Here is a 26,296-nt window from a genome sequence, read left to right on the forward strand (position 1 = left end):
TTGGGTGAACAACTCAGCCAAGCAACACAGTTGGAGCCTCCCTCCTCCCTGGCCGGCAGGGAGGGAGGGAGAGGAGCTGCTTCCTCTGGAACCTGGGAAATTTAAGCGACATCATCAATCCGGGACAGCAGCAGGACACGGCGCTGGGATAAGGGAGTTTCCCGCCAAATAAGGGACAGTTGACAGCTATGGCACAGCTGTCTCCAGCAGTTGCCATGCAACCCTGCTAAGATTCCTGTAAGCAAAGCATTTTTGTGGGGCGGGAAGGGAGCGCACAATTATTTCAAACTCATTTAGCATTTTTGCCCCTCCCTTTTGAACCCGTTCCATCTTCAGGCCCGGGGGGGGGGGGGGGCGGCGAGGAAACCCAGCAGAAGTCTGCAATATCTGCAGCTTGATCGTAAAAGGGTTCCTTCAGATGTCACTCCTGTTCATTCCAGTGGGATTTAATTCCCAGTAAGGCGGATTTCTTTGAGAGGGGAGTTTGGGGTGTTAGCCTGGGTCTGGGCTGAACCACTGCATACAGCAGGTGGGAGTTGTATGCAGGTGGGATTCTCTGGTAAAACAACCCCAACCCCACACAAGAGCCTTTGCATATGGAACATGCGCATATCTGAAGGAGCGTCTCCACCCCCATCGTTCAGCCCGGACACTGAGGTCCAGCTCCGAGGGCCTTCAGGCAGTTCCCTCACTGCGAGAAGTGAGGTCACAAGGAACCAGGCAGAGGGCCTTCTCAGTAGTGGCACCGGCCCTGTGGAACGCCCTCCCACCAGATGTCAAAGAAATAAACAACTACCAGACTTTTAGAAGACATCTGAAGGCAGCCCTCTTTAGGGAAGCTTTTAATGTTTGATGGACTACTGTATTTTAATACTTTGTTGGAAGCCGCCCAGAGTGGCTGGGGAAGCCCAGCCAGATGGGCAGGGTATGAATAAATAAATAAATAAATAAATAAATTATTATTATTATTATTATTATTATTATTATTATTATTATTATTATTAAATTATAGAACTGGAAGGAATTCCAAGAGTCATCTACCGTATTTTTTGCTTTATAAGACGCACCTTTTCCCTCCTAAAAAGTAAGGGGAAATGTGTGTGTGTGTTATGGAGCGAATGCAGGCTGCGCAGCGATCCCTCTTGCTGTTCTGGCTTCAGCGAAAGCAACGCAAAGCTTCTTCAGGGCAGAAGGACTTCAGGGCTTCTGGGATTCAGAATATTTTTTTTCTTGTTTTCCTCTTCCAAAAACTAGGTGCATCTTATGGTCTGGTGCGTCTTGTAGAGTGAAAAATACGGTAGTCGAACAACATGCAAGGCAGGAATCTCAGCTCAAGCATCCATGACAGATGGCCACCCAAACTTCTGCTTTAAAACCCCCAAGGCCATAACCTCCCGAGGGAATCCATTCTCCTGTTGGACAGCTCTTACCACTAGGAAGTTCTTCCTGATGTTGAGTCAGAATCTCCTTCCTTACAATTTGAATCCATTTGTTTGGGTTCACCCTCTGGAGCAGCAGAGCACAAGCTTGCTCCATCTTCCAGTGTGAGAGCCAGTGTGGTGTAGTGGTTAAGAGCGGTAGATTCATAATCTGGTGAACCGGGTTCGCGTCTCCGCTCCTCCACATGCAGCTGCTGGGTGACCTTGGGCCAGTCACACTTCTCTGAAGTCTCTCAGCCCCACTCACCTCACAGAGTTTGTTGTGAGGGAGGAAGGAAAAGGAGAATGTTAGCCGCTTTGAGACTCCTTCGGGTAGTGATAAAGCGGGATATCAAATCCAAACTCTTCTTCTTCCATGGGACAGCCCTTGAAATATTTGAAGATGATTCTCCTATCTCCTCTTATCCAGGCTAAACATACCCAGCTCCTTCAACCGTTCCTCATCAGGCTTAGTTTCCAGACCCTTGATCATCTTGGTTGCCCTCCTCTGCACACCTTTCAGCTTGTCAACACCCTTCTTAAATTGTGGCACCCAGAATTGGACACCGTATTCCAGGTGGGATCCTACCAAGGCAGAATATAGTGGGACTATGACTTCCCTTGATCCAGACACTAGACTTCTGTTGATCCAACCCAGAATAGCATTCGCTTTTTTTGCTGCTGCATCACACTGTGGACTCACTGTGGTTTTGAGGATTTTATTTCCCACCTGAAATATACTCGGAGTCGAGAGTGGATTTCATGCTCTTTATTCAGCTCATAGTGGTGAAGAGGAATGGAAGTTCCCCCAGAATGTCTGCCTTATATACATTATTTACACAATGGGCCCCACTTGATTGGCTAATTCCAGGATTCTCCTGTAGGCCAATCAGGTTGCGGATTCACTTCCACCTGGAGCTGGATTGGGTGGCTCCTGTGGACCAATCAGACTGCTGCATTCTGAATCCTATTGTTCTAGGACCAATCAGACTGCTGCATTCTGGACCCTATCGTTCTAGGACCAATCAGACTGCTGCATTCTGGATCCTATTGTTCTAGGACCAATCAGACTGCTGCATTCTGGACCCTATCATTCTAGGACCAATCAGACTGCTGCATTCTGGATCCTATTGTTCTAGGACCAATCAGACTGCTGCATTTTGGATCCTATTCAACTCAGTACATAACACTACCTAAACTCAGACCTGTTTCCCAACCTTAAGGACTAGAAACTTAAAAAATATATATCAAACTGTTGCACCAAGATACCTACTTCTGTGTTCTGTCGCAAATCTTTGCACTTGCTCAGAATTACAAAATACATTTAAGTGGGACTACAAGTATTTGCTAAAAGAAAGAACCAGGCATTTTTGCATGTAATGTTCTTTATTCTTCCTTTTTCAGGTTCCCTCCCCTTGAGGATCGGAGTATCTTGCCTAGGTGAGGAATAGTTCGGGGTTTGTGGATTGTTAGCAGTCATGTGACCATACAAGACGGATTTAAATTATTAAATTAGAATTCTAGTCTTGTCTTCCTAGTTCAAACCAATAGAGGAGACGCAGGAACGCCCCCCTTACTCAAGGGGCTATAGGGTGGTCTCTTTTCTTATTTTTCTTATACATTTTGTGTTTTTTATATATATATATTCCCTTCCCTTCCTTCCCTCCCCTTTTTATGAAGATTACCCGCTCTGGGATCCCACAGTGAATTCTTCCCTGGTCTCCTCGCTGGTCCAAATAGGACTAACTTAGCCAGCTAGCCCTGGTGATCATCTAATGTTTATTGAATGGATTTTCCCCCTTAATTGATTTTTGAATTCTGAATTTATTGTTATTCACGTTTTATACTGTATTTTATGCTGTTTTTTGTTGCATCAGTTAAGTGTTTCGAATTTGTTGTTAGCCGCCCTGAGCCCAGTTTTCTGAACCGGGAAGGACAGGGTATAAATATAATTATATTACTATTATTATTATTATTATTATTATTATTATTATTTAGTGAACCGCCCTGAGATCTACGAGTATAGGGTGATATGCAGATTAAATGAATAGATCAATAAATACTATTCTGTCCCACCCGGATGGGCAGAGTATAAATAAAAGAAATTATTATTATTATTATTATTATTATTATTATTATTATTATTAGCGCAGGGGTACACATACCCTTAAACATTTTGTGAATCTAACGGGAGAAGAAACTAAAAAAAAAATAGTTTTATCTAGCACAGTGAATCATCAGTTCTGTTACTGCCCCTAATGGTGGCCTATAAAATGCTGGTGTTCTTCAGTCAAAATGAGAGTACACCTAAAAAATTTTTTTTAGAAAAAAAATCACTGTTTATGAACAACTTGGATTAAGAACGCTGCAAACCCAGATGTTGGTGTTTTGGTTTGTGAACTTCGCCTTGGAAGCAGAACATGTTCCGCTTCCTGTTGAGTGTGTTCCATTTGTAAATTGAGTCCCCCACTCTACTATGGTCTACTATGGTTTAAGAACGCTTTGGTTTAAGAACGGACTTCCTGAACGGATTAAGTTAGTAAACCAAGGTAAAGGTAAAGGGACCCCTGAACATTAGGTCCAGTTGTGGATGACTCTGGGGTTGCGGCGCTCATCTGGCTCTATAGGCTGAGGGAGCCGGCGTACAGCTGTACAGTCATGTGGCCAGCAGGACTAAGCCGCTTCTGGTGAACCAGAGCAGCGCACAGAAACGCCGTTTACCTTCCCGCCGGAGTGGTACCTATTTATCTACTTGCACTTTGACGTGCTTTTGAACTGCTAGGTTGGCAGGAGCAGGGACCGAGCAACGGGAGCTCATCCCGTTGCGGGGATTCGAACCGCCGACCTTCTGATTGGCAAGTCCTAGGATCTGTGGTTTAACCCACAGTGCCACCCGTGTCCCAAAAAACCAAGGTACCACTGTATTATTATCATGGTGAAGTCTGTCTTCCGTTCCATTAACTCGTTGGTCTCTGCCTTCTTCCACTCCATGCTTCCTTTGTCCCAAACCTATTGGTCAAATGCTTACTCGCCCCCCCCCCGCCACTTTCTGCCCCTCAGAATTCCCCACAATGGCTGGTTTAGGCATTTCCCAGAGTGACCTTTCACTTCCTCCCTAAAAGCTGCCTTATTTGTGAGCATTCCACGGCTGATCTTTGATCATCTCCTGACAATTGGGACATCGTCGTTCCATCACATTGCATTAGCCGATAACTAGGACCGGCTCAGAGACAAGCAAGCTGGGAAGAAGGCCAAGGCCACTGAGCCTAGGGCTTGCCGATCAGAAGGTCGGTGGTTCGAATCCCCGCGACGGGGTGAGCTCCCGTTGCTCGGCCCCTGCTCCTGCCCACCTAGCAGTTCGAAAGCACGTCAAAGCACAAGTAGATAAATAGGTACCACTCTGGTGGGAAGGTAAACGGTGTTTCCGTGCGCTGTTCTGGTTCGCCAGAAGCGGCTTAGTCCTGCTGGCCACATGACCCGGAAGCTGTACGCTGGCTCCCTTGGCCAGTAAAGCGAGATGAGCGCCGCAACCCCAGAGTCGGCCACGACTGGACCTAATGGTCAGGGGTCCCTTTACCTAGGGCCTGCTCAGAGACAAGCAAGCTGGGAAGAAAGCCAAGGCCTTTAGGTTATCATATTGCTAACTCTTAACTTTTTCTTTCTTCTTTAGTTTTAGTGGTGCTCCTGGTAGGATGTCTTGCATTCTCGTACCGTAGAAGATGGCGGTAAGTTCGTCGCGTGGCTCCTCCCCCTAGTGGTTGCAAGTGGAGGCAACCTTTGGCAAGGTCAAGTGGAGACATGGACATTTCATGGAATAATGGAATTGTGGAGTTGGAAAGGACCACAAGGGTCATTCAGTCTAACCCCCTGCAATGCAGGAATCTTTTGCCCAATGTGGGATTCGAACTCGTAACCATGAGATTAAGAGACACATGCTCCACCGACTGAGCAATCCCTGGGCCTGGAACCCATGAGCAGTCCGATGCAGGAATTGCAAGCTGCCCAATGAAGTGCAAAGCAATTCGTAGGAGCTTAGGAAGCAGCCTTCTGCAGAGTCACACCATTGGCCCATCTAGTATTGCCCACACTGGCTGGCAGCAGCTCTCCAGGGCTTTAGGCAACATCTCCTAAGTGGAGATGTTGGGACCTAAACCTTCTGCATGCAACCTTCTGAGTGGTGTTGTTTAGTCGTTTAGTCGTGTCCAACTCTTCGTGACCCCCTGGACCAGAGCACGCCAGGCCCTCCTGTCTTCCACTGCCTCCCGCAGTTTGGTCAAACTCATGCTGGTAGCTTCGAGAACACGGTCCCACCATCTCGTCCTCTGCTGTCCCCTTCTCCTTGCGCCCTCCATCTTTCCCAACATCAGGGTCTTTTCCAGGGAGTCTTCTCTTCTCATGAGGTGGCCAAAGTCTTGGAGCCTCAGCTTCAGGATCTGTCCTTCCAGTGAGCACTCGGGGCTGATTTCCTTCAGAACGGATAGGTTTGATCTTCTTGCAGTCCATGGGACTCTCAAGAGTCTCCTCCAGCACCAGAATTCAAAAGCATCCATTCTTCGGCCATCTGCCTTCTTTATGGTCCAGCTTTCACTGAGTAGCACCTCTTAAACTCCTCCTTCACTCCCTCCAGGGAAATCTGCTTTGATTTTGACTTGATAGTTGCATTCCACTTTTCTAACAACAGTGCTGAGCACAACGTATAGAATCCTAAAATCGTAGAGTTGGAAGGGACCCCGTGGGTCATCTACTCTAACCCCCTGCAATGCAGGAATCTCAGCTAAAGCATCCATGGCAGATTATCTCTCGCTTGGACTACTGCAATGCGCTCTATGTGGGGCTACCTTTGAAGGTGACTCGGAAACTGCAATTAATCCAGAATGCAGCAGCTAGACTGCTGACTGGGAGCAGCCGCCGAGACCACATAACGCCGGTCGTCAAAGACCTACATTAGCTCCCAGTACGTTTCCGAGCACAATTCAAAGTGTTGGTGCTGACCTTTATAGCTCTAAACAGCCTTGGGCCTGTATACCTGAAGGAGCGTCTCCACCCCCATCGTTCTGCCCAGACACTGAGATCCAGCGCCAAGGGCCTTCTAGCGTTTCCCTCCCTGCGAGAAGTGAGGTTGCCGGGAACCAGGCAGAGGGCCTTCTCGGTAGTGGCGCCCGCCCTGTGGAACGCTCTCCCAACAGATGTCAAGGCAATAAGCAACTATTTTACTTTTAAAAGACAACTGAAGGCAGCCCTGTTTAGGGAAGTTTTTAATGTCTGATGCTGTATTGTTTTTAATATTCGGTGGAAGCTGCCCCGAGTGGCTGGGGAAACCCAGCCAGATGGGCGGGGTATAAATAATAAATTATTATTATTATTATTATTATTATTATTATTATTATTATTATTATTATTGCCATCCAACCTCTGCTTAAAAACCTCCAAGAAAGCAGTCCACAACCTCCCAAGGGAATCTGTCACACATCTCTTCCTGTCAGAATGTTCTCCCTGATGTTGAGTTGAAATCTCTTTTCTTATAGCTTGTTTTGGCATCTAAGACGAGTGATTTCATAGCTGGAATAGATAGTGGGACAAGAAGAGTGTGGAAATACGCATTGAGGAAAGGGAGTCAATTAGAAACTCAGGAGTACAGTGGTTATCGAGTGTCGGATTGGGTCCTGGGAGACCAGGGTTCAAGTCTCCACTGAGCTACGGAGCACACTGCGACAGGCACGGTCTTTCAGCCTCACAGTGTTGTGGTGCGGTTTGGTTGAGGAAGGTTCGAACGTTGAACTCCTAGGAGAAAAAAGGATGAACGTAAATGCAATGAATAATAATTTAATAAATAATAACAGTTTATTACTTATATCCCGCCCATCTGGCTGAGTTTCTCCAGCCGCTCTGGGCAGCTTCCAACAGGAGATTTGTTGTTTAGTCGTTGAGTCGTGTCCGACTCTTCGTGACCCCATGGACCAGAGCACGCCAGGCTCTGGAGATTAAAAATAAATAAATACAGGAGATTATAAATAAATAGGCCTTTGGCTTTTGCCTTAGAAATACATGGTTTTTTTTAAAGCAGTCTCTACCCCTTTGAGGCCTATGGCGGATTTCCTCAGAGGGTTGATTATTATTATTATTATTAATAATAATAATAATAACTACAACAACTTATTATTTATACCCCACCCATCTGGCTGGGTTTCCCCAGCCACTCTGGGCGGCTCCCAACAGAATATTAAAAACACGATAAAACATCAAATATTAAAAACTTCCCTGAACAGGACTGCCTTCAGATGTCTTCTAAAAGTCAGATAGTTGTTTCTTTCCTTGACAGCTGATGGGAGAGCGTTCCACAGGGTGGGCGCCACCACCGAGAAGGCCCTCAGCCTGGATCCCTAATAGCCCCCAAGTTTTGCATCTGTCCTCATACCTGTTTTGTTCCCCCCCCCCCATTCTGCAGTTCTGTTCAGGGACAGGCGGATATTCCACTGGAAGAGCAAATCCCCATGGCTGCCGAGAGGTCGGAACCAGGAGACCAGGCGCCCCCGGCTGCCGGCAGCCCCGATGACCTGAGACCCACCGACGAAGGGGTTCGGATGTTGCCGCCTCACTGTTCTCCCTCCAGCGGCTGAGCCCAAAACCACGCTGCCCTAAGAACTTCGAAAGGGGGAAGCAGTCTTGGGAGACAGGCAAACTCAGGGAGAAGCAAGTTTCGAAATCCCTGGTGCATGTAGTCAGACTGGGGATGGAGCCACTCCCTCCTTGCGAAGCGTTTCCTAGGCATCCATCCCTAGGAATTCTGCTGCGACATTTTCTGTACCCAGGTTGCAAACAAAGTGGATATGTCTGTACAAGCACTGCAGCCTCTCCCGGTCTGTCTCCCAGAGGCAGAGAGAGAGAGATAAGGAAAAATAAGAAGTTGGGAAAACTGGAGAACAACGTCCCCCGATGATCAGAAGATTCAAAGGAGCCTGAGGAGGAGGAGGAGGAACTGAAGATGGATGGAAGCTTCACCTGGATCCCACTGGAGGCTCTGAGAAAGAAAGGTGAGCTGAAATATAACACTTTCCCATGTTTTATTTGGCTGCGGAAGAGGGACACGGAAGAGGGACGCGGATGGCGCTGTGGGTTAAAACATAGAGCCTTGGGCTCGCCGATCAGAAGGTCGGTGGTTTGAATCCCTGTGACGGGGTGAGCTCCCGTTGCTCAGTCCCTGCTCCTGCCCACCTAGCAGTTTGGAAGTACATCAAAGTGCAAGTAGATAAACGGCGGGAAGGTAAACGGCGTTTCCATGCACTGCTCTGGTTCGCCAGAAGCGGCTTAGTCCTGCTGGCCACATGACCCAGAAGCTGTACGCCGGCTCCCTTGGCCAATAAAGCGAGATGAGCGCCGCAAGCCCAGAGTCGGCCACGACTGGACCTAATGGTCAGGGGTCCCTTTACCTTTTAACAGGTGTATGGGTTTGACCTTTCAGATCCTGGGAGAGTAAAATATTTTCCTACGGATTGCTGGTCATTGCCACCTGTTTTGTATTCATTCATGGAATGGCCTCCGGGCATCAGATGTCAAGGAAATAAACAACTACAGTGGTACCTCTGGTGACAGACGCTTCAGGTTACAGACTCCGCTAACCCAGAAATAGTACCTCAGGTTAAGAACTTTGCTTCAGGATGAGAACAGAAATCGTGCGGCAGCAGCGGGAGGCCCCATTAGCTAAAGTGGTATCTCAGGTTAAGAACAGTTTCAGGTTAAGAACGGACCTCTGGAACGAATTAAGTTTGTAACCAGAGGTACCACTGTATCTGACTTTTAGAGGACATCTGAAAACTTCTGTTTAGGGAAGTTTTTAATGTTTGATGTTTTATCGCTTGATGATGATAATTTATTTTATCTTTAGAAGACATCTGAAGGCAGCCCTGCTTAGGGAATTTTTTAATATTTAGTGCTGTATTGTTTTAAACACTCGATTGGGAGCCGTCCAGAGTGGCTGGGGAAACCCAGCCAGATGAGTGGGGTATAAATAATGATAATGATAATAATAATTATTATCATTATCATTATTAGTATTAGTATTCTTAATGTTGTACACCACCCTGGTGGAATAATAATGTTGTTGTTTAGTCGTGTCCAACTCTTCGTGACCCCCTGGACCAGAGCACGCCAGGCAGGGAGTCTTCTCTTCTCATGAGGTGGCCAAAGTCTTGGAGCCTCAGCTTCAGGATCTGTCCTTCCATTGAGCACTGAGGGCTGATTTCCTTCAGAATGGAGAGGTTTGATCTTAATAATAACAATAACAGTAACAACGACAATAATAATTCCTTTAAAGCCTTCTATGCTGGTGGCCGGGCACTCCTGCTGCCATCGTGCCAGTGTCCCAAATAATAGGAGGCCTGGACTTTGTGTGTTTTGAGAAGACACACACATACCCTCAGCCAAGGCCCTTGGGAAATGCACATCTGCACATCTGTTCAATGTTCCGCCATCCATCATGTTGCGTAATTTTTCTAATATTCATATATATAAAGGGCTTTTGGAGAGCTGCCTTCGGGGTGTTGCCTAAGTTTTCCCCACTTAGCAAGTGATTAATCTGGAGGTTCCAGATGTTCACCCATGAGATTGTGCAGCAGTCACTATCAGCTCTTCAGCTCGGGCAAAATGGAAAGTTTAATTGTGTCCCCATTGTTTTGTCTCATCTTCTAGTATATATGGGATTATATGCCGTATTTGGTTGGCATTGTAATATGCTTCTACACAGTTGAAAACACCTGCACCACAACATACCCACTCCTCCCAAACAAACTGAAGAAAATTCCCACAACACTGAACAGGTACACACAGACCATGCTCAAAGCATGGAAAACACAAATAGGCAAACTATCCCCAACCCCATCCCCACTAATCCCCCTGGCGTACCACCCATTATTCCACCATGCAGCACAAAACCTCCAGATAAAAACCTGGCGAACCAAAGGCTTATATCGCCTAATAGACTTTTATAAAAATAACAAACCCTTGTCAACACAAGAAATACAAGACAAACTAGAAGACACCCAAATGACCTGGTTAACACAACACCAACTACATGCCCTCTTAAACAACCCAACAGTAAAATCAGCAGCAACTAGGCCCCTGACAACCTTCGAAAACCTCCTCCTAACAACAAAAGGAAACAGTAAAGGGACGGTATCCGCAATATACAAAATACTACTCCAAACCCCCGCAAATCCCCTAGACGCAATCAAAAAACAATGGGAGAATGACATAGGCTATGAGATTAACCCCACTCAATGGACCAGAATGTGGTCTAAACCCCCCTTTAAATCCATATCAACGAAAAGAAAAGAACTCACACTGAAACTCACCTACAGGTGGTACCTAACACCAAGGAAACTAGCGCTAATACACCCAGGAACCTCACCAAAATGCTGGAGAGGGTGCACCTCCACAGGCACATACCTCCACATGTGGTGGGAGTGTCCCAAAATTCAACTATTCTGGACAACAGCCATACAAGAAATATGTAAAATAACTAAGCAAGTAATAGACATCACCCCAGAATTAGCCCTACTAAACATCTTCCAAGACAACAATGCCCATTTACACCACAAAGAACTCATAACCCACCTGCTCTCAGCAGCCAGAAACACCATAACCAGACACTGGAGAGACCTGTCAGGAGTAAGCATGGACCAATGGTACCAAATAGTATGGGAAACAGCCCTACTAGAAAAATTAACTAATAAACTGAAACTGACACGGGGACAAACAGAAGAAGACGCCTTCACCCCGGTATGGCTTCCCTTTATCACATACACAGCCCAACAGGACAATGACAATAATCCACCAACAGCAAAAACACACACACACCTCACTCACACACGAAAACAAAGATCACCACAGCCAATCACAAGCAAACAATCACACCCTAGGCCAACGCCAACCTCTCTCACCACCAAAGGAACACAAGTGAACAACACAAGCAACGCTGACACCAAACTCTACATACATTAAACATAATAGAAACACCGCCACCCGACCCCACCCCCATCCATCTTCCCTCTCTCCACCCCCCCCCTTTCTTTTTTCTTCTCCCCCTAAGGCCTCAACAAATGAAACGGATTTGTTAAAATGTTACATGGAAGAAGAAGAAAAAAATACGAGGCACTACACTTCTGTAAAACAAGAAAATCCTTAATAAAAAATATTTTTTTAAAAATGGAAAGTTTAAGATGTAGACAGGCGTCTGTCTAGGCTCAGGGTGAGGCCTCCTTAGAGGAGAGCTGTAGTATTTGTAGGAATGGATTTAGACACAAGGAGAACCTACTGTGGTGCAGGATAAAGCCTAAGTATGTCCAGGTAAAGGTAAAGGGACCCCTGACCGTTAGGTCCAGTCGCGGACGACTCTGGGGTTGCGGCGCTCATCTCGCTTTATTGGCCGAGGGAGCCGGTGTACAGCTTCCGGGTCATGTGGCCAGCATGACCAAGCCGCTTCTGGCGAACCAGAGCAGCGCATGGAAATGCTGTTTACCTTCCTGCCCGAGTGGTACCTATTTATCTACTTGCAGTTGATGTGCTTTTGAACTGTTAAGTTGGCAGGAGCAGGGACTGAGCAACGGGAGCTCACCCTGTCGCAAGGATTCGAACCGCCGACCTTCTGATCAACAAGTCCTAGGCTCTGTGGTTTAACCCACAGCGCCACCCACGTCCCTACAGTATGTCCAGAGTTAGGGCTAAATCAGGATTTGGAGAAACAGGTTGGTCTGCAATTGTGGATACAGTGGAGAATACTCTAAAAGTTTGAGGGAATCTTCGTATGAGTTAATACTTCACCGTTGTCGCTTTGTATTTTTGCTCTTCCCTGCTGTGACGCTTTTATGGTTTAGATTTTATTGTTCGTTTCCTTTATTTTTGCTACGGTTGCACCTTTTTTCGGTTAACGGATCAGCTTAAAGGCAGGAAAAGGCAGGAAAACGGATCAGCTTAAAGGCAGGTTAACGGATCAGCTTAAAGGCAGGAAAAATGGCGGCGGATTTCCTTGTGGCTTGCCTTAGAATCATAGAATCATAGAGTTGGAATAGACCACAAGGGCCATCGAGTCCAACCCCCTGCCAAGCAGGAAACACCATCAGAGCACTCCTGACATATGGTTGTCAAGCCTCTGCTTAAAGACCTCCAAAGAAGGAGACTCCACCACACTCCTTGGCAGCAAATTCCACTGTCGAACAGCTCTTACTGTCAGGAAGTTCTTCCTAATGTTTAGGTGGAATCTTCTTTCCTGCAGTTTGGATCCATTGCTCCGTGTCCGCTTCTCTGGAGCAGCAGAAAACAACCTTTCTCCCTCCTCTATGTGACATCCTTTTATATATTTGAACATGGCTATCATATCACCCCTTAACCTCCTCTTCTCCAGGCTAAACATGCCCAGCTCCCTTAGCCGTTCCTCATAAGGCATAGTTTCCTTTGACCATTTTGGTTGCCCTCCTCTGGACACGTTCCAGTTTGTCAGTGTCCTTCTTAAACTGTGGCGCCCAGAACTGGACACAGTACTCCAGGTGAGGTCTGACCAGAGCAGAATACAGTGGCACTATTACTTCCCTTGATCTAGATGCTATACTCCTATTGATGCAACCCAGAATTGCATTGGCTTTTTTAGCTGCCGCGTCACACTGTTGGCTCATGTCAAGTTTGTGGTCAACCAAGACTCCTAGATCCTTTTCACATGTACTGCTCTCAAGCCAGGTGTCACCCATCTTGTATTTGTGCCTCTCATTTTTTTTGCCCAAGTGCAATACTTTACATTTCTCCCTGTTAAAATTCATCTTGTTTGTTTTGGCCCAGTTCTCCAATCTGTCAAGGTCGTTTTGAAGTGTGATCCTGTCCTCTGGGGTGTTAGCCACCCCTCCCAGTTCTGCAAATTTGATCAGGATGCCCTTGAGTCCATCATCCAAGTCGTTGATAAAGATGTTGAATAAGACCGGGCCCAAGACAGAACCCTGTGTCACCCCACTAGTCACTCTTCTCCAGGATGAAGAGGAACCATTGATGGGCACCCTTTGGGTTTGGTCAGTCAGCCAGTTACAAATCCACTGAGTGGTAGCATAGTCAAGACCACATTTTACCAGCTTCTTTACAAGAATATCATGGGGCACCTTGTCAAATGCCTTGCTGAAATCAAGGTAGGCTACATCCACTGCATTCCCTTCATCTACCAGGCTTGTAATTTTGTCAAAAAATGAGATCAGGTTAGTCTGACATGACTTATTTTTCAGAAATCCATGCTGACTATTGGTGATCACAGCATTCCTTTCTAGGTGCTCACAGACTGTTTGCTTAATGATCTGCTCCAGAATCTTCCCTGGTATTGATGTCAGACTGACTGGGCGGTAATTATTTGGGTCCTCTCTTTTCCCCTTTTTGAAAATAGGGACAACATTTGCCCTCCTCCAGTCTGCCGGGACTTCGCCTGTTCTCCAGGAATTCTCAAAGATGACTGCCAGTGGTTCTGAAATCACATCTGCCAGTTCTCTTAATACTCTTGGATGCAGTTCATCTGGCCCTGGAGACTTGAATACATCTAGACTAGCCAAGTATTCTTGTACTATCTCCTTAGTTATTCTGGGCTGTGTTTCCTCTGCTGAATCATTTGCTCCAAATTCTTCAGGTCGGGCATTGTTTTCTTTATCGGAGAAGACTGAGGCAAAGAAGGCATTGAGGAGTTCAGCCCTTTCTGTGTCCCCTGTTTGCATTTCACCATCTTCTCCTCTGAGTGACCCCACTGTTTCTTTGTTCTTCCTTTTGCTACGAACATACCCATAAAAGCCTTTTTTGTTGCTTTTAACCTCTCTAGCAAGCCTGAGTTCATTCTGTGCTTTAGCTTTTCTGACTTTGTGTCTACACGTGCTGGCTATTTGTTTGAATTCCTCTTTGGTGGTTTCCCCCCTTTTCCATTTTTTGTACACATCCGTTTTTAATCTTAACTCAGTTAAAAGTTCTTTAGATAACCACCTTGGCTTCTTTAGGCACCTTCCATGTTTCCGCCTCATTGGTATTGCCTGAAGTTGTGCTTTTACTATCTCCCTCTTAACAAACTCCCAGCCATCATGAACTCCCTTTCCTTTTAGTATTACTGTCCATGGGATCTCACCCAGCACTTCCCTAAGTTTTATGAAGTCGGCTTTCTTAAAGTCAAGAAATTGAGTCCTAGTATGCTTGGCTGCTCCTTTCCGCTGTATATTAAACTTCAGAAGAGCATGATCACTCGCGCCTAATGATCCTTCCACTTCTACCCCACTAACCAGGTCATCAGCATTGGTTAGGACCAGATCTAAAATGGCTGTTCCTCTTGTTGCTTCTCCCACTTTCTGGACAATGAAGTTGTCTGCAAGGCCAGTGAGGAATCTGTTTGACCTTATGCTTTTGGCTGAGTTTGACATCCAACAAATATCCGGATAATTGAAGTCCCCCATTACTACTATCTCCCTTCCTTTTGCATGCTTGGCCATCTGTTCCAGGAAGGCATCATCTATGTCCTCCGTTTGGCTTGGGGATCTATAGTAAACTCCCACAATGAGGTCACTGTTATTCTTCTCTCCCTTAATTTTGACCCAAATGCTCTCACTTTGGCTTTGAGGTTCTAAATCTTGGATCTCTTCACAGGTATACACATCCCTGACATATAACGCTACTCCTCCTCCTTTCTTGTCTGGTCTGTTTCTCTGAAATAGATTGTATCCCTCCATTATTACATTCCAGTCGTGGGACTTATCCCACCAGGTTTCAGTGATGCCTATTATGTCATATTTAGTTTGCTGTACCAAGAGCTCAAGCTCATCTTGTTTATTTCCCATGCTTTGTGCATTAGTGTACAGACATTGAAATCCATTAATCATTCCCCCGTGTCTCTTATTTAAGGATTTTTTTCTCCCACCACTAGGTCTGCGTGCTGTTTGCTCCATTTGGTCTATGACATTTGGATGATCATCTTCATCTATTGATAGACTCCTACCTTCAGGAGCACTGTCTCCCTCCCCCACATTAGTCAGTTTAAAGCCCTCCTGATGAGGTTTCTGAGATTTTTGGCAAAAACATTCCTCCCAACCGTTGTGAGGTGCAGCCCATTGCTTGCCAGAAGTCCATCTTCAAGAAACTGCAGTCCGTGATCTAAGAATCCAAACCGTTCCTGTTTACACCATTTGCGAAGCCAGCTGTTCACTTCCACTATTTTCCCCTCTCTCCCTGGGCCACGTCGTTCAACTGAGAGGACAGATGAGATGACAATTTGTGCATTTAATTGCTTCAATTTCCTGCCCAGAGCCTCGTAGTCTCTTTTGATCTTCTGGAGGCTATTGCTTGCAATGTCATTGGTTCCCACATGAACCAAGAGGAAGAGGTATTTGTCAGTGGGTTTTATGATTCCTTGCAGTCGTTCAGTTACATCTTGGATCTTAGCCCCGGGGAGACAGCACACTTCCCGAGACATCTTGTCAGGCCCACAGATCACTGCTTCTGTTCCCCTCAGTAGGCCTTGACGACCTCCGTTCCCTCTTTCAGGTGGGATGAGCGCGCCAGAGATGTCGAGGGAGAAAGGAAGATTTCTCAGCAGGAAGAAAACATTTGACAGCCCTGGGAAGACATGGCTGGGCTCAGATTTGAAGCTGGAGAGGCAATGGATGAAGTTGAGGCGGCTGCGACGTCTTGGGTCATTCCGGCTAAGGCTGCAATTGACATTGATGCCCCATTCATTCTAAGGGGGCAGATTTTAAAGGGAATAGACGGGTCCGTAGAGGATGGTGCTATCAGTGACTACTAGTCATGGCTGGTTGTACGCTTACCTCAAGGATCGGGGCAGCTTGCCTCCAAATACCAAAGCATTTGGGGTTCAGATATGGAGAGAGCAGTGTTGTGCTCGCGTCCTGTTGTTTATGGGCTGCCCATAGGTGTCTAGTTGTTTAATAGGGTGCTAATTTAGGTAGGTCATTCTTCTGGTCCAGTGGGGTTCTTCTCATGTTCTTCATAAGGGTCAAGAAAGCCCAAGGACCCAATGGGCACATACCCAAGTGAGCCCTTTGCTTCGGGGGGTGCTTGCAAGAAAGGGGGTCTTGAGGCCTTGCAGGGGGATCCTTGGGGGGTTACAGTTCTAAAACTGCCCCCGTTCCCATGCATCCCAACTCTTAGCCAGGAAACCTCATACTCTTGATAAAACAAGTTGGTATTTAAAAGCACCGAACGAGTTGCATTAAAGAGTATTTCATGGTTAAGAGAAGTAGATTGAGCCAGCCATTAGGAGGAGAAACCAAACTATTTGTCTGAGGAGGAGATGACATGGTGGGGTCTCAATGCCTCTGTGAAAATCTTGTGGGTTCCCCCCCAAAAAAACTGCCAACCAATTAAAGACTTCTAAAACCAATGGACTGTCTAGCATTTAAATTACTCATTTCAGTGTGTCTCTCATAGACCCTTTCTGAACGTGGGGAGAGGGGGTGTTCAGTTTCTGTAAAGTGTAACCAAAACCTACCTCTCTTACAAAGCCACCCTTTAATAACTTTGCTTTCATCAAATTGTATTTGAGATTTCCGGATGTGGGGGCTTCTTCTCCAGCACAAAAACGACTTTACAAAACAAGTTCAAGACCCATCTGTATATTACTTTAAAAGTTGACTTGAACCAAGCAGTGTCCAGTGCCCTTTTAAAATGTGTTTGGGGTGTGTGTTATTGGGTTGTTGTCGTTTTTATTTTAATTATGTGTTTTGTGTTTTCATTTCGTGATTTTACGTTGTAACTACCCTGAGACCTGCAGGAATAGGGCAGTATACAAATTATTATTATTATTATTATTATTATTATTATTATTAATGCCCCTTTTGTTTGCTGGCAGCTCTTAAAACAGCCAGAAGGACAGAGAAAGCAAAAGAGAAGACACCTATTCTTTTTAGAGAGAAGCTAATTGGAAAAATGGCGGTTCACAACATAAAAATGCAAGATGGGGAAAAAAACCACAAGATACATTTTAAAGTGGCACAGCTGCAAGGAATTTGTGGGTCTGTTAACAGAGAAATCTGAGGGCTCATTTGGACAAAAGACAAGGACACCAGCCAGGAATACCAGAGCAAAACAGCAGCCAGTAGGCTTGGTCTTTATTGAAGACTGTCGCGACAGGACTCCCACCTGCCACCAGGTGGAAGAAGATGGAAGCCCTGAACAAAAGAGCCCCCAAACTTTTATTAGCTGCTAATCCCCATGTTACACCCCCCAAACTACATCACTTATACATCATGGTTACATCATGAAAGGGGAGGTCTGGTGGCAGGAATCTGAGCATCCTGGACCCTGCCCCATGGTTCCCCTTGCCCTCCACCAAACACCCATCAAGTGAAGCAAAAGAGATATTTACATTTCCCTGTTTCCCAGCCAAGTTAATCACACCCTTTTGTCTTCATCTGGGTTTGTTATTTCTGGAATGGCTACCTGTCTGGCACTCGGGTATCAGGATGCCAGGAATTATCCCTCAGGCAGAGGGGCTGCTGAGTAGCTGAGCTCACAGGTCTATATGAATTTCTGACGTTTTCAGAAACATAGAGACATTTATCAGCGAATTGTTAACATTTGGTATTGTGCAGCAGAGGCCCTTTGAATAGATAGGAAGAAACTGTGATGGAGTGTTTTGTGGGGACATCACAAAAAATCACAAAAGTGATTGTGCTGGTTTTGGTAGTGGGCTGCATGTGCATGATATCTGCTGGAGGGGCAACCCACCCCCAACCTATACATAAATCCCTGCAACAGGTCCATGCGTGTTTCTCGTTGCAACTGAATTTGGGGGTGGGTGGGCAGGGAATAGCAAAAAAAAAAGAGCGTAGCCTTAACACAGCCTGTTTTCCCAGCTGACGTAAGGTATGCACAGCTGTCAGGAAAGATAATTTTTTTAAAAAAAAAAACAGTCGCAGTTTTACCAGCTCCTGCCCTTTGCCCTCGAGGGCAAAGCTCTTGAGTCTCTATGAGCTTTGTGGCATCTGAGTGAGGTACAGGGAGGGAAAGCCTTTGCTGACAAGCTCAAGAACGGAATAAACTTTGCCTCCTGTGCTGTGGAAGCAAGGTCTGATCTGCAGCCTAAGAGCAGAGAGTTTTGCAGGTAAACCCAACCAGCCTTAGGCCCTGCAGAAAATCCTTTCTCATGCCTGGAGCAGAGAACAGGAGAGCATGCATAGCAGGTACTGTGCTGAGCAGCAGCAGATAATTACCGTATTTTTCACTCCATTAAGACACACTTTTTTCTTCCTAAAAATTAAGGGGAAATTGTTAAGTTGTGGGTGAACATATCAGACGACATAGCGATTCTTCAAACAGCTCTTGTTTATTCACAGGCCAGAACAGAACTGAACTGAAGGGTTCAGCCAGCCTGCTTATATAGAGCTCCACTACAACGCAACAGTAACCACTTTCTGTAACTATCCAATCACTGAACGTCACTTTCAATCCCTTATTTGCATATGCGGACCTGAGTGAAAACTATCTACAGTATCCCCCTGCTGGCCCAGGGTGAGAACTTCAGTACATAACAGAAATGTCTGTGCGTCTTATGGAGCCAATGCGTGGTCCCTGGAGCCGAATTGCCCAGGGGAGAAGAGCAGGTCATGCTTTTTTTTCCTTTTCTTTTTTTTGAAAGAGGGAAGGGGGTATTGAAAGGAAGCAGCTGATTGGCAAGCAATCAGGAGGGAGATAAGGGACGCTAGCGATAAAGGAGGCTGCCTGGGAGGGGGGAGGTAAAAGCACATGGGTACTCAGGATTTTTGCATTGGGTCACCCCAAATTCACCATCAGATCACATTGCATGTCCATGGCTACAGCCTGCACCAAACAAATCACGCACCCACTGTTACATGGGGCCACAATGGCGCAAAAACGTGGTTACAGAGCGCGGATCCACATGGATTCGACGATTCTATGAAAAGCACCCCCTCTGAAGCTGCAATCAGCGCGAGGGGTGTCCAATTTACCTCTATATCCCATTGTAATTATTGGGACTTGCAAAGAACAGGGCAAATAAAGCTACTTAGGTTTCATGGACAAACAAGGCATTATGTTTAACGGGGCCAATATGACATTTAAATTCATGGTTTTGTACGTTCCTTTTCTTTACCAGACAAAAATCTACCCATCACCATGAAACGTATTTTTTTCTTTCTTTTAATAATAATAATAATAAATAATAATAAATTTTATTTATATCCCGCCCTCCCCAGCCGAGCAGAATTGGTAGGGAAATCAAGGACAGGCAAAGCACTTGCAGTTATTCACACAGGAAGTAAAAAATTATTGCTGGGAGCTGGCTGCTTTCAGCTCAGCTTTGACTTTGGATTAATATTTATTTTCAGGCCGTTTTTTTCCTCATTCCTTGGCAGGTTGGAGCAACTCTTGCAACAGATTTAGGAGGTGCGTGGGAAGAGCGGAGGGGATTTGCAAGTAAAAATCTTTGCCACCCATGATGAGAATGAGGGTGGATAGTCTAGCTCAGGAGTCAGCAAACTTTTTCAGCAGGGGGCCGGTCCACTGTCCCTCAGACCTTGTGGGGGGCAGGACTATATTTTGGGAGAGAAAAAATGAACGAATTCCTATGCCCCACAAATAACCCAGAGATGCATTTTAAATAAAAGGACATATTCTACTCATGTAAAAACACACGGATTCCCGGACTGTCTGGGGGCCGGATTGAGAAGGCGAATGGGCTGGATCCGGCCCCCGGGCCTTAGTTTACCTACCCATGGTCTAGAATTTAAGAGGTGGAATAATGCAAGGAGAAGGAGGAACTTGCCAAATAAGTAAACTGAACCAGCTTTCCTGCATAGATTTTGCAGCTGCTGTTGAACGCTGCACATTTCCTGGGAAATTACTCCTGCTGAAAATATTGTGGCTCAGATATTCTGCCAGAGAGCCAGTATTATCCTCAACAACCCTGTGAGGGATGCTAACAGAGTGACTGGCGCAGGAGTTGTGCCAGAAAAAAAAGTGCGACCACAATGGGACTCAGGAGATCATTGCTGAGCGGCTTGGTTTTTTTCCAGATCAGCTGTGCTGCCACCTCGTGGCAACAGAAGACTCGTTCCACACATGCAGCAGTTTAAATAAAATGCACAAGGATGGTAATTTTGGAACAGAGATGGAGAAATTCTGCAGCCCCCCCCCCCAGATGTTGTTGGTCTCCAAATCCCAGCACCCAGCATGGGACAATCAGAGCTGCAGGATAGGGCTTTGCTGGGCATGATGCAAAAGGGGAAACTCAATCGCAGGTCAAAACAATTATACAACAGTATAGAAAGGAACTTCTGCAAACCAGCAGCGCAATCCTCTGCATGTCTGCTCATAACTTGGGAAGACAGGCGAACTAATGCCAGCGTACTGGAAGAAGCAAAGATCACCAGCGTTGAAGCAATGATTCTTCAACATCAACTTCGTTGGACTGGTCATGTTGTGTGGATGCCTAATGATCATCTTCCAAAGCAACTACAGTGGTACCCCGGGTGACATACGCTTCAGGTTACAGTCTCTGCTAACCCAGAAATAGTGCTTCAGGTTAAGAACTTTGCTTCAGGTTGAGAAAAGAAATTGTGCTCTGGCGGTGCGGCAGCAGCAGGAGGCCCCATTAGCTAAAGTGGTGCTTCAGGTTAAGAACAGTTTCAGGTTAAGAACAGACCTCCGGAACGAATTAAGTACTTAACCCGAGGTACCACTGTACTCTATTCCGAACTTAAAAATAGAAAGCGTAATGCTGGTGGTCAACAAAAGAGGTTCAAAGACTCTCTCAAGGCAAATCTTTAAAAATGTAGTATACACACCAACAACTGGGAAACACTGGCCTGCGAGCGTTCCAGTTGGAGAACAGCCTTTGCCAAAGGTGTCATGGGTTTGAAGACACTCGAACTCAGGACGAAAGGGAGAAACGTGCTAAGAGGAAGGCACGCTTGGCAAATCCACACCGTGATCAATTTGTGCCCGGAAACCAATGTCCCCACTGTGGAGGGACGTGTGGATCCAGAATTGTCCTCCACAGTCACTTACAGACTCATTATTAAAACCGTGTTTATGGAAGACAATCTTATTCGGCTACAAGGGATAGCCAAAGAAGAAGAAGGGACTCCTAAATCTCCTCAGGGCAGGAACCTCTCTGCTCTTCCGTTTATTTATATCCTGCCCTTTATCCAAAGAGTGGCTTACAAAAAATTTTATGACATTCCCTTGTGCTCGGACTCCAAATCTAAGCCTAAATATTTAAATGCTAGGAGGTTACCCAAATAAAGCCCTGCAAGTCTGCAGCATACAAATCCCACAATATTGGTAAACCACAATACAAAATAAACAATGAGCCGCTTGGGATACACTTGAGAATCCAGAGGGATTAAAAAGAATCGGCTCTCTTCCATTTTATATAAACTTTCCTTTCCACAAGAGAGCAGGGAAGCGTCTCACTTAGAAGTCAATATTCACACACCCAACTGCATAATGGATTTCTGTGGCATGGAAACAAATCCTGTCTCTCTAGGATATACTCCAGTCTGCTGATTCCTTATTAATATTATTTTTTAATTCAATATGCCAAAGGGCTTTGTTCAAAGAAAAGATTGGTCGGTGGCGTTATAAACCAAACTTGTTTATTGCAAAATACACGTATTGCAAAATCTGGCCATAGTACAAAGGTTTTTGATTAGAAACTTTATTTTTATTTATTTATTTAACAAGGATTTATTTATTTAATCGTATCTCAAGAGGAAGAAATACCCGCACACAGGAAAAACACAGAAGATGGAGAGCAAAAGAGATAAGGCTATGGGCGTGTATCAGATATTCTTACCGATATGTGCAAAACTGCAGTCTGGACTGGATGAGTTCAGATTTCAAGGGGGTGGGAGGGCTCAGCCTGGCTGAATATTCCCTTGCAGTTAAAAAGATAGCATGCCAGGGGAAATCTGAAGGTATCTGAAGAAGTGTGCGTGCACACGAAAGCTCATACCAATACTTAGTTGGTCTCTAAGGTGCTAAGGGGACACGGGTGGTGCTGTGGGTTAAACCACAGAGCCTAGGACTTGCCGATCAGAAGGTCGGTGGTTCGAATCCCCACAACGGAGTGAGCTCCTGTTGCTCAGTCCCTGCTCCTGCCAACCTAGCAGTTCTAAAGCACGTCAAAGTGCAAGTAGATAAATAGGTACCGCTCTGGCGGGAAGGTAAACGGCGTTTCCGTGCGCTGCTCTGGTTCGCCAGAAGCGGCTTAGTCAAGCTGGCCACATGACCCGGAAGCTGTATGCCGGCTCCCTCGGCCAATAAAGCGAGATGAGCACCGCAACCCCAGAGTTGGCCACGACTGGACCTAACGGTCAGGGGGTCCCTTTAGCTTTACCTAAGGTGCTACTGGAAGGAATTTTTTTGTTTTGTTTTGATGCCAGGGGAAAGTGTGAGCCTTTCTCAAGGTGCCTAATTTTGCATGTGGACTCTGTTTGGTTTGGGCTGTCATGTGATCAGTGTGAGCCTCCGCCCACATTTTGAAGCCCAGTGTAGCCCAGACACGGGTTGACCACCCCAGTAAAAACAAGCTCTCTGCAAAATGGTCCACCTCCTCAAAACTCCTCCTGCTGCTGCTACAGATATGGCGATTGCAAAGACAAAGAAGAACAGCAGCCGCACAGATAGTCCTTCAGACCAAAAAAAAGATAGCAACCAAAATCAGTTTAGGGGGGGAAATGTAGGTTGGGTGGAATACAGATATATTTCTTCGGGGTTATAATTTTTTAAAAAGAAGTCCCTGCAGATCACATGTTCACATTTAAATAGGAAGGAGGGTTTTAAAAAAACCCACCCAATTTTTATCACTGCTCCTCTTGAGCCTTCAAGCCCTACTATTAAGTGAGGAATGATCCAATGAGCCCGTTTACTCGTAAGTATGGCCCATGGAGTTCAAATGAGGCTTGCTGCCCAGTTAAGTTTGTGGGTCTGTATGCCACAACAGCTGCAAGAATACAAGCGAAGAATTGGAAGAAACAATATTTACCAACCATCGAAGAATGGCAGATGAAGATGATGGACTATATGGAACTTGCCAAACTGACTGGGAGATTCCAAGACCAGCGAGAAGAGACGGTGGAAGAAGATTGGAAGAAGTTTAAAGAATATTTGAAAAAATATGTGAATATTTAAATCTTAGAATAGCTTTGGAACTGGATATAGGCTGTAGGGTTAGAAGTAGAAGATAGTGTATTTTAAAATAGTATTATTTGTAAGTGATAAAATGTGAAGATTTTTGATGGTAAAATGTGATAAAAAAGGTTAAAAATTATGATATATGTAAACTGCTAAAGATGAGGTAAAATGAAAATCAGATGGGGGGACTTGGGGAAGCCCACCTAACAATGTTTAGAAAAAATAAGGATAAGACAAGAATTTGTTTGTATTGTTTTTTTTTCTGTTTGTGTTGTTTAGTTGTGTTATAAAATGAATAAAAAAAAGTTTGTGGGTCAGGATTGCAACCTTTCATGTTATTTATTCACATGCCGCTGCAAGTATTGGCACTTTCAAAAAGTATTCCCAAGGTGGTTTTACGAAAGGAACAAACAAATAAAAATGTAAACAATACGAATGCAGACACGCATACGTCTCAACACTTGAAATAGACAAGAGTTTTAATGTAGTTTATAGCAAAAGCTTAGCAAGCGGAAAGTAGGTGGCGAATCGACACCTGCAGGGCACTATGGGCACCAGAATATGCTACTGGCACACTCGGAAAGACCTTCTGCTGCAGGGGCACGCAGACTTTTTTGGCCCATGAACCTCTACACCCTGTGACACCCCAGTCCCTACCAGTGCAAGAGGAGCAATATATTGAGCATTGTGCTAAAATTCTCCCCACTTTGCCCACCAAGCCATGCCATCCAGACCACAGGCCCAGTGGTATTTTAGGTCGAAAAACTTTGGGGGCACACAGAAGGCAAGGCAAGCTTTCCTCTCACCCCCCAAAACACCCCAACCCAGTTTTCCTAGGAGCAGGACAGCTCAACCTGTCCTAATAAAAAACTGCTTTCTTATCCGCTGTCTCCCGACGGAGTGCGATCCCCGGCGAGGCCTCTCTCCCCCTTCAAAAACGTTCAAAGAGGATGTTGATGGTCTCCGGGACCTCGGAAATTTCGCCGTCGCCGTCCGTGGCTTGGGCCACACGAAAGCCGATGGTCGGCCATGTCAGGGCCAGGCGCTGCTGCACACAAGTGTCGCAGAGGTAGCCGTCGGGCTCTTTGGTTCCGTCGCTCTGCCGGGAAAAGTCAAAGGGACTCGTGTGAGTTTTGCGGGGCTCTGCGGAACGAAGTGTATACCTGAAGGAGCATCTCCACCCCCATTGTTCTGCCCGGACACTGAGGTCCAGCGCCGAGGGCCATCTGGCGGTTCCCTCACTGTGAGAAGCCAAGTTATAGGTAACCAGGCAGAGGGCCTTCTTGGTGGTGGCGCCCCCCCTGTGGAACGCCCTCCCACCAGATGTCAAGGAAATAAACAACTACCAGACTTTTAGAAGACATCTGAAGGCAGTCCTGTTTAGGGAAGCTTTTAATGTTTGATGCATTACGGTATTTTAATATTTTGTTGGAAGCCACCCAGAGTGGCTGGGGAAGCCCAGCCAGATGGGCGGGGTATAAATTATTATTATTATTATTATTATTATTATTATTATTATTATTATTATTATTGATTTGATTTAACCTTTATTGCATTAGCATACAGCCATAGCAGGATAAGACACTTAAATTACCCTAAAACAATAATGTAAAAATTTAGTTGCCAGCGCCGGGAATCTAAAATGCAGATGTATATAAAACATATAATGGCCCCAAAATAGGCTCGGCACATTAGGTTAAAAAGGTAATACAAAGAATTAAAACAGGTCCAGGTCTGGGACACACTACCCAGTCAGTGTAGCCCTAAGTTTCAAAGCCTGCACTATAAAGATTGCCACCCCACGTGAAATTTGGGGATTTGCGTCTACAAGAAGGAATTTCAAACAGTCTTCCTTAGATGTGATGGTGGGCGGGATCAAGAGGAGGAGCTTAGTTCTTATTAGCTCATAAATAGGGCAGTAGAAAAAGAAGTGTATTATTATTAACCTGCTTCTGCGTCTGCAGAATGCATGCGAGGAAGAGGAGGGCGGAAGGCGGTGCCTGCTGGCTCCGGCTCTAACAGATTTAGGTTGAAACCTGGTAAGACAGAAGTACTGTTTTGGGGGATAGGGCAGGTGTAGAGGACTCCCTGGTCCTGAATGGGGTAACTGTGCCCCTGAAGGAGCGGGTGCACAGCCAGGGAGTCAGTTTGGACTCACAGCTGTCCATGGAGGCACAGGTCAGTTCTGCGTCCAGGGCAGCTGTTTATCAGCTCCATCTGGTACGCAGGATGAGACCCTCCCTGCTCGCAGACTGTCTCACCAGAGTAGTGCATGCTCTGGTTATCTCCCGCTTGCACTACTGCAATGCACTCTACGTGGGGCTACCATTGAAGGTGACCCAGAAACTATAACTAATCCAGAACACGGCAGCTAGACTGGCGACTGGGAGCCGCCGCCGAGACCATATAACACCGGTCTTGAAAGACCTCCATTGGCTCCCAGTATGTTTCTGGGCACAATTCAAGAGTGTTGTTGCTTACCTAAAGCCCTAAACGGCCTGGGCCCAGTATACCCGAAGAAGCGTCTCCACCCCCCTCGCTCAGCCCAGTCCAGCTGAGGTCCAGCTCTGAGGGCCTTCTGGCGGTTCCCTCACTACAAGAAGTGAGGTTACAGGGAACCAGGCAGAGGGCCTTCTCGGTGGTGGCACCCACCCTATGAAACGCCCTCCCGTCAGAGGCAACAGTGTATCGGGAATTTTTTTATGTCCAAT

The 26,296-nt window shown here is 45.9% G+C and overlaps 2 protein-coding genes and 1 long non-coding RNA gene across 4 annotated transcripts in view; 2 read left to right on the forward strand and 1 right to left on the reverse strand.

Moving 5' to 3' along the window:
• Window positions 1-16,511, forward strand: part of LOC128421833 (uncharacterized) — a 45,969-nt gene extending 29,458 nt beyond the window's left edge. Inside the window, exons 5-8 of the mRNA XM_053405085.1 lie at window positions 2,823-2,858; window positions 5,089-5,143; window positions 7,864-8,449; window positions 15,954-16,511. Coding sequence (XP_053261060.1) covers window positions 2,823-2,858; window positions 5,089-5,143; window positions 7,864-8,035 — 263 coding nt within the window. The 3' untranslated portion in view covers window positions 8,036-8,449; window positions 15,954-16,511. The remainder of the gene's footprint in view (window positions 1-2,822; window positions 2,859-5,088; window positions 5,144-7,863; window positions 8,450-15,953) is intronic.
• Window positions 1-23,206, forward strand: part of LOC128421841 (uncharacterized) — a 100,877-nt gene extending 77,671 nt beyond the window's left edge. The window contains exon 2 of the long non-coding RNA XR_008332380.1: window positions 22,794-23,206. This is a non-coding gene — a long non-coding RNA (uncharacterized LOC128421841). The remainder of the gene's footprint in view (window positions 1-22,793) is intronic.
• Window positions 23,207-24,406: 1,200 nt separating this feature from the next.
• FBH1 (F-box DNA helicase 1) overlaps window positions 24,407-26,296 on the reverse strand; it is a 39,829-nt gene continuing 37,939 nt past the window's right edge. For both annotated transcript variants that reach the window (XM_053405072.1, XM_053405071.1), the window contains one exon: window positions 24,407-24,684. In XM_053405072.1, the coding sequence (XP_053261047.1) occupies window positions 24,517-24,684 (168 nt within the window). In that variant the 3' untranslated portion in view covers window positions 24,407-24,516. The remainder of the gene's footprint in view (window positions 24,685-26,296) is intronic.

The sequence above is a fragment of the Podarcis raffonei genome, chromosome 10, assembly GCF_027172205.1.
Source record: "Podarcis raffonei isolate rPodRaf1 chromosome 10, rPodRaf1.pri, whole genome shotgun sequence".
NCBI classification, from domain to species: domain Eukaryota; kingdom Metazoa; phylum Chordata; class Lepidosauria; order Squamata; family Lacertidae; genus Podarcis; species Podarcis raffonei.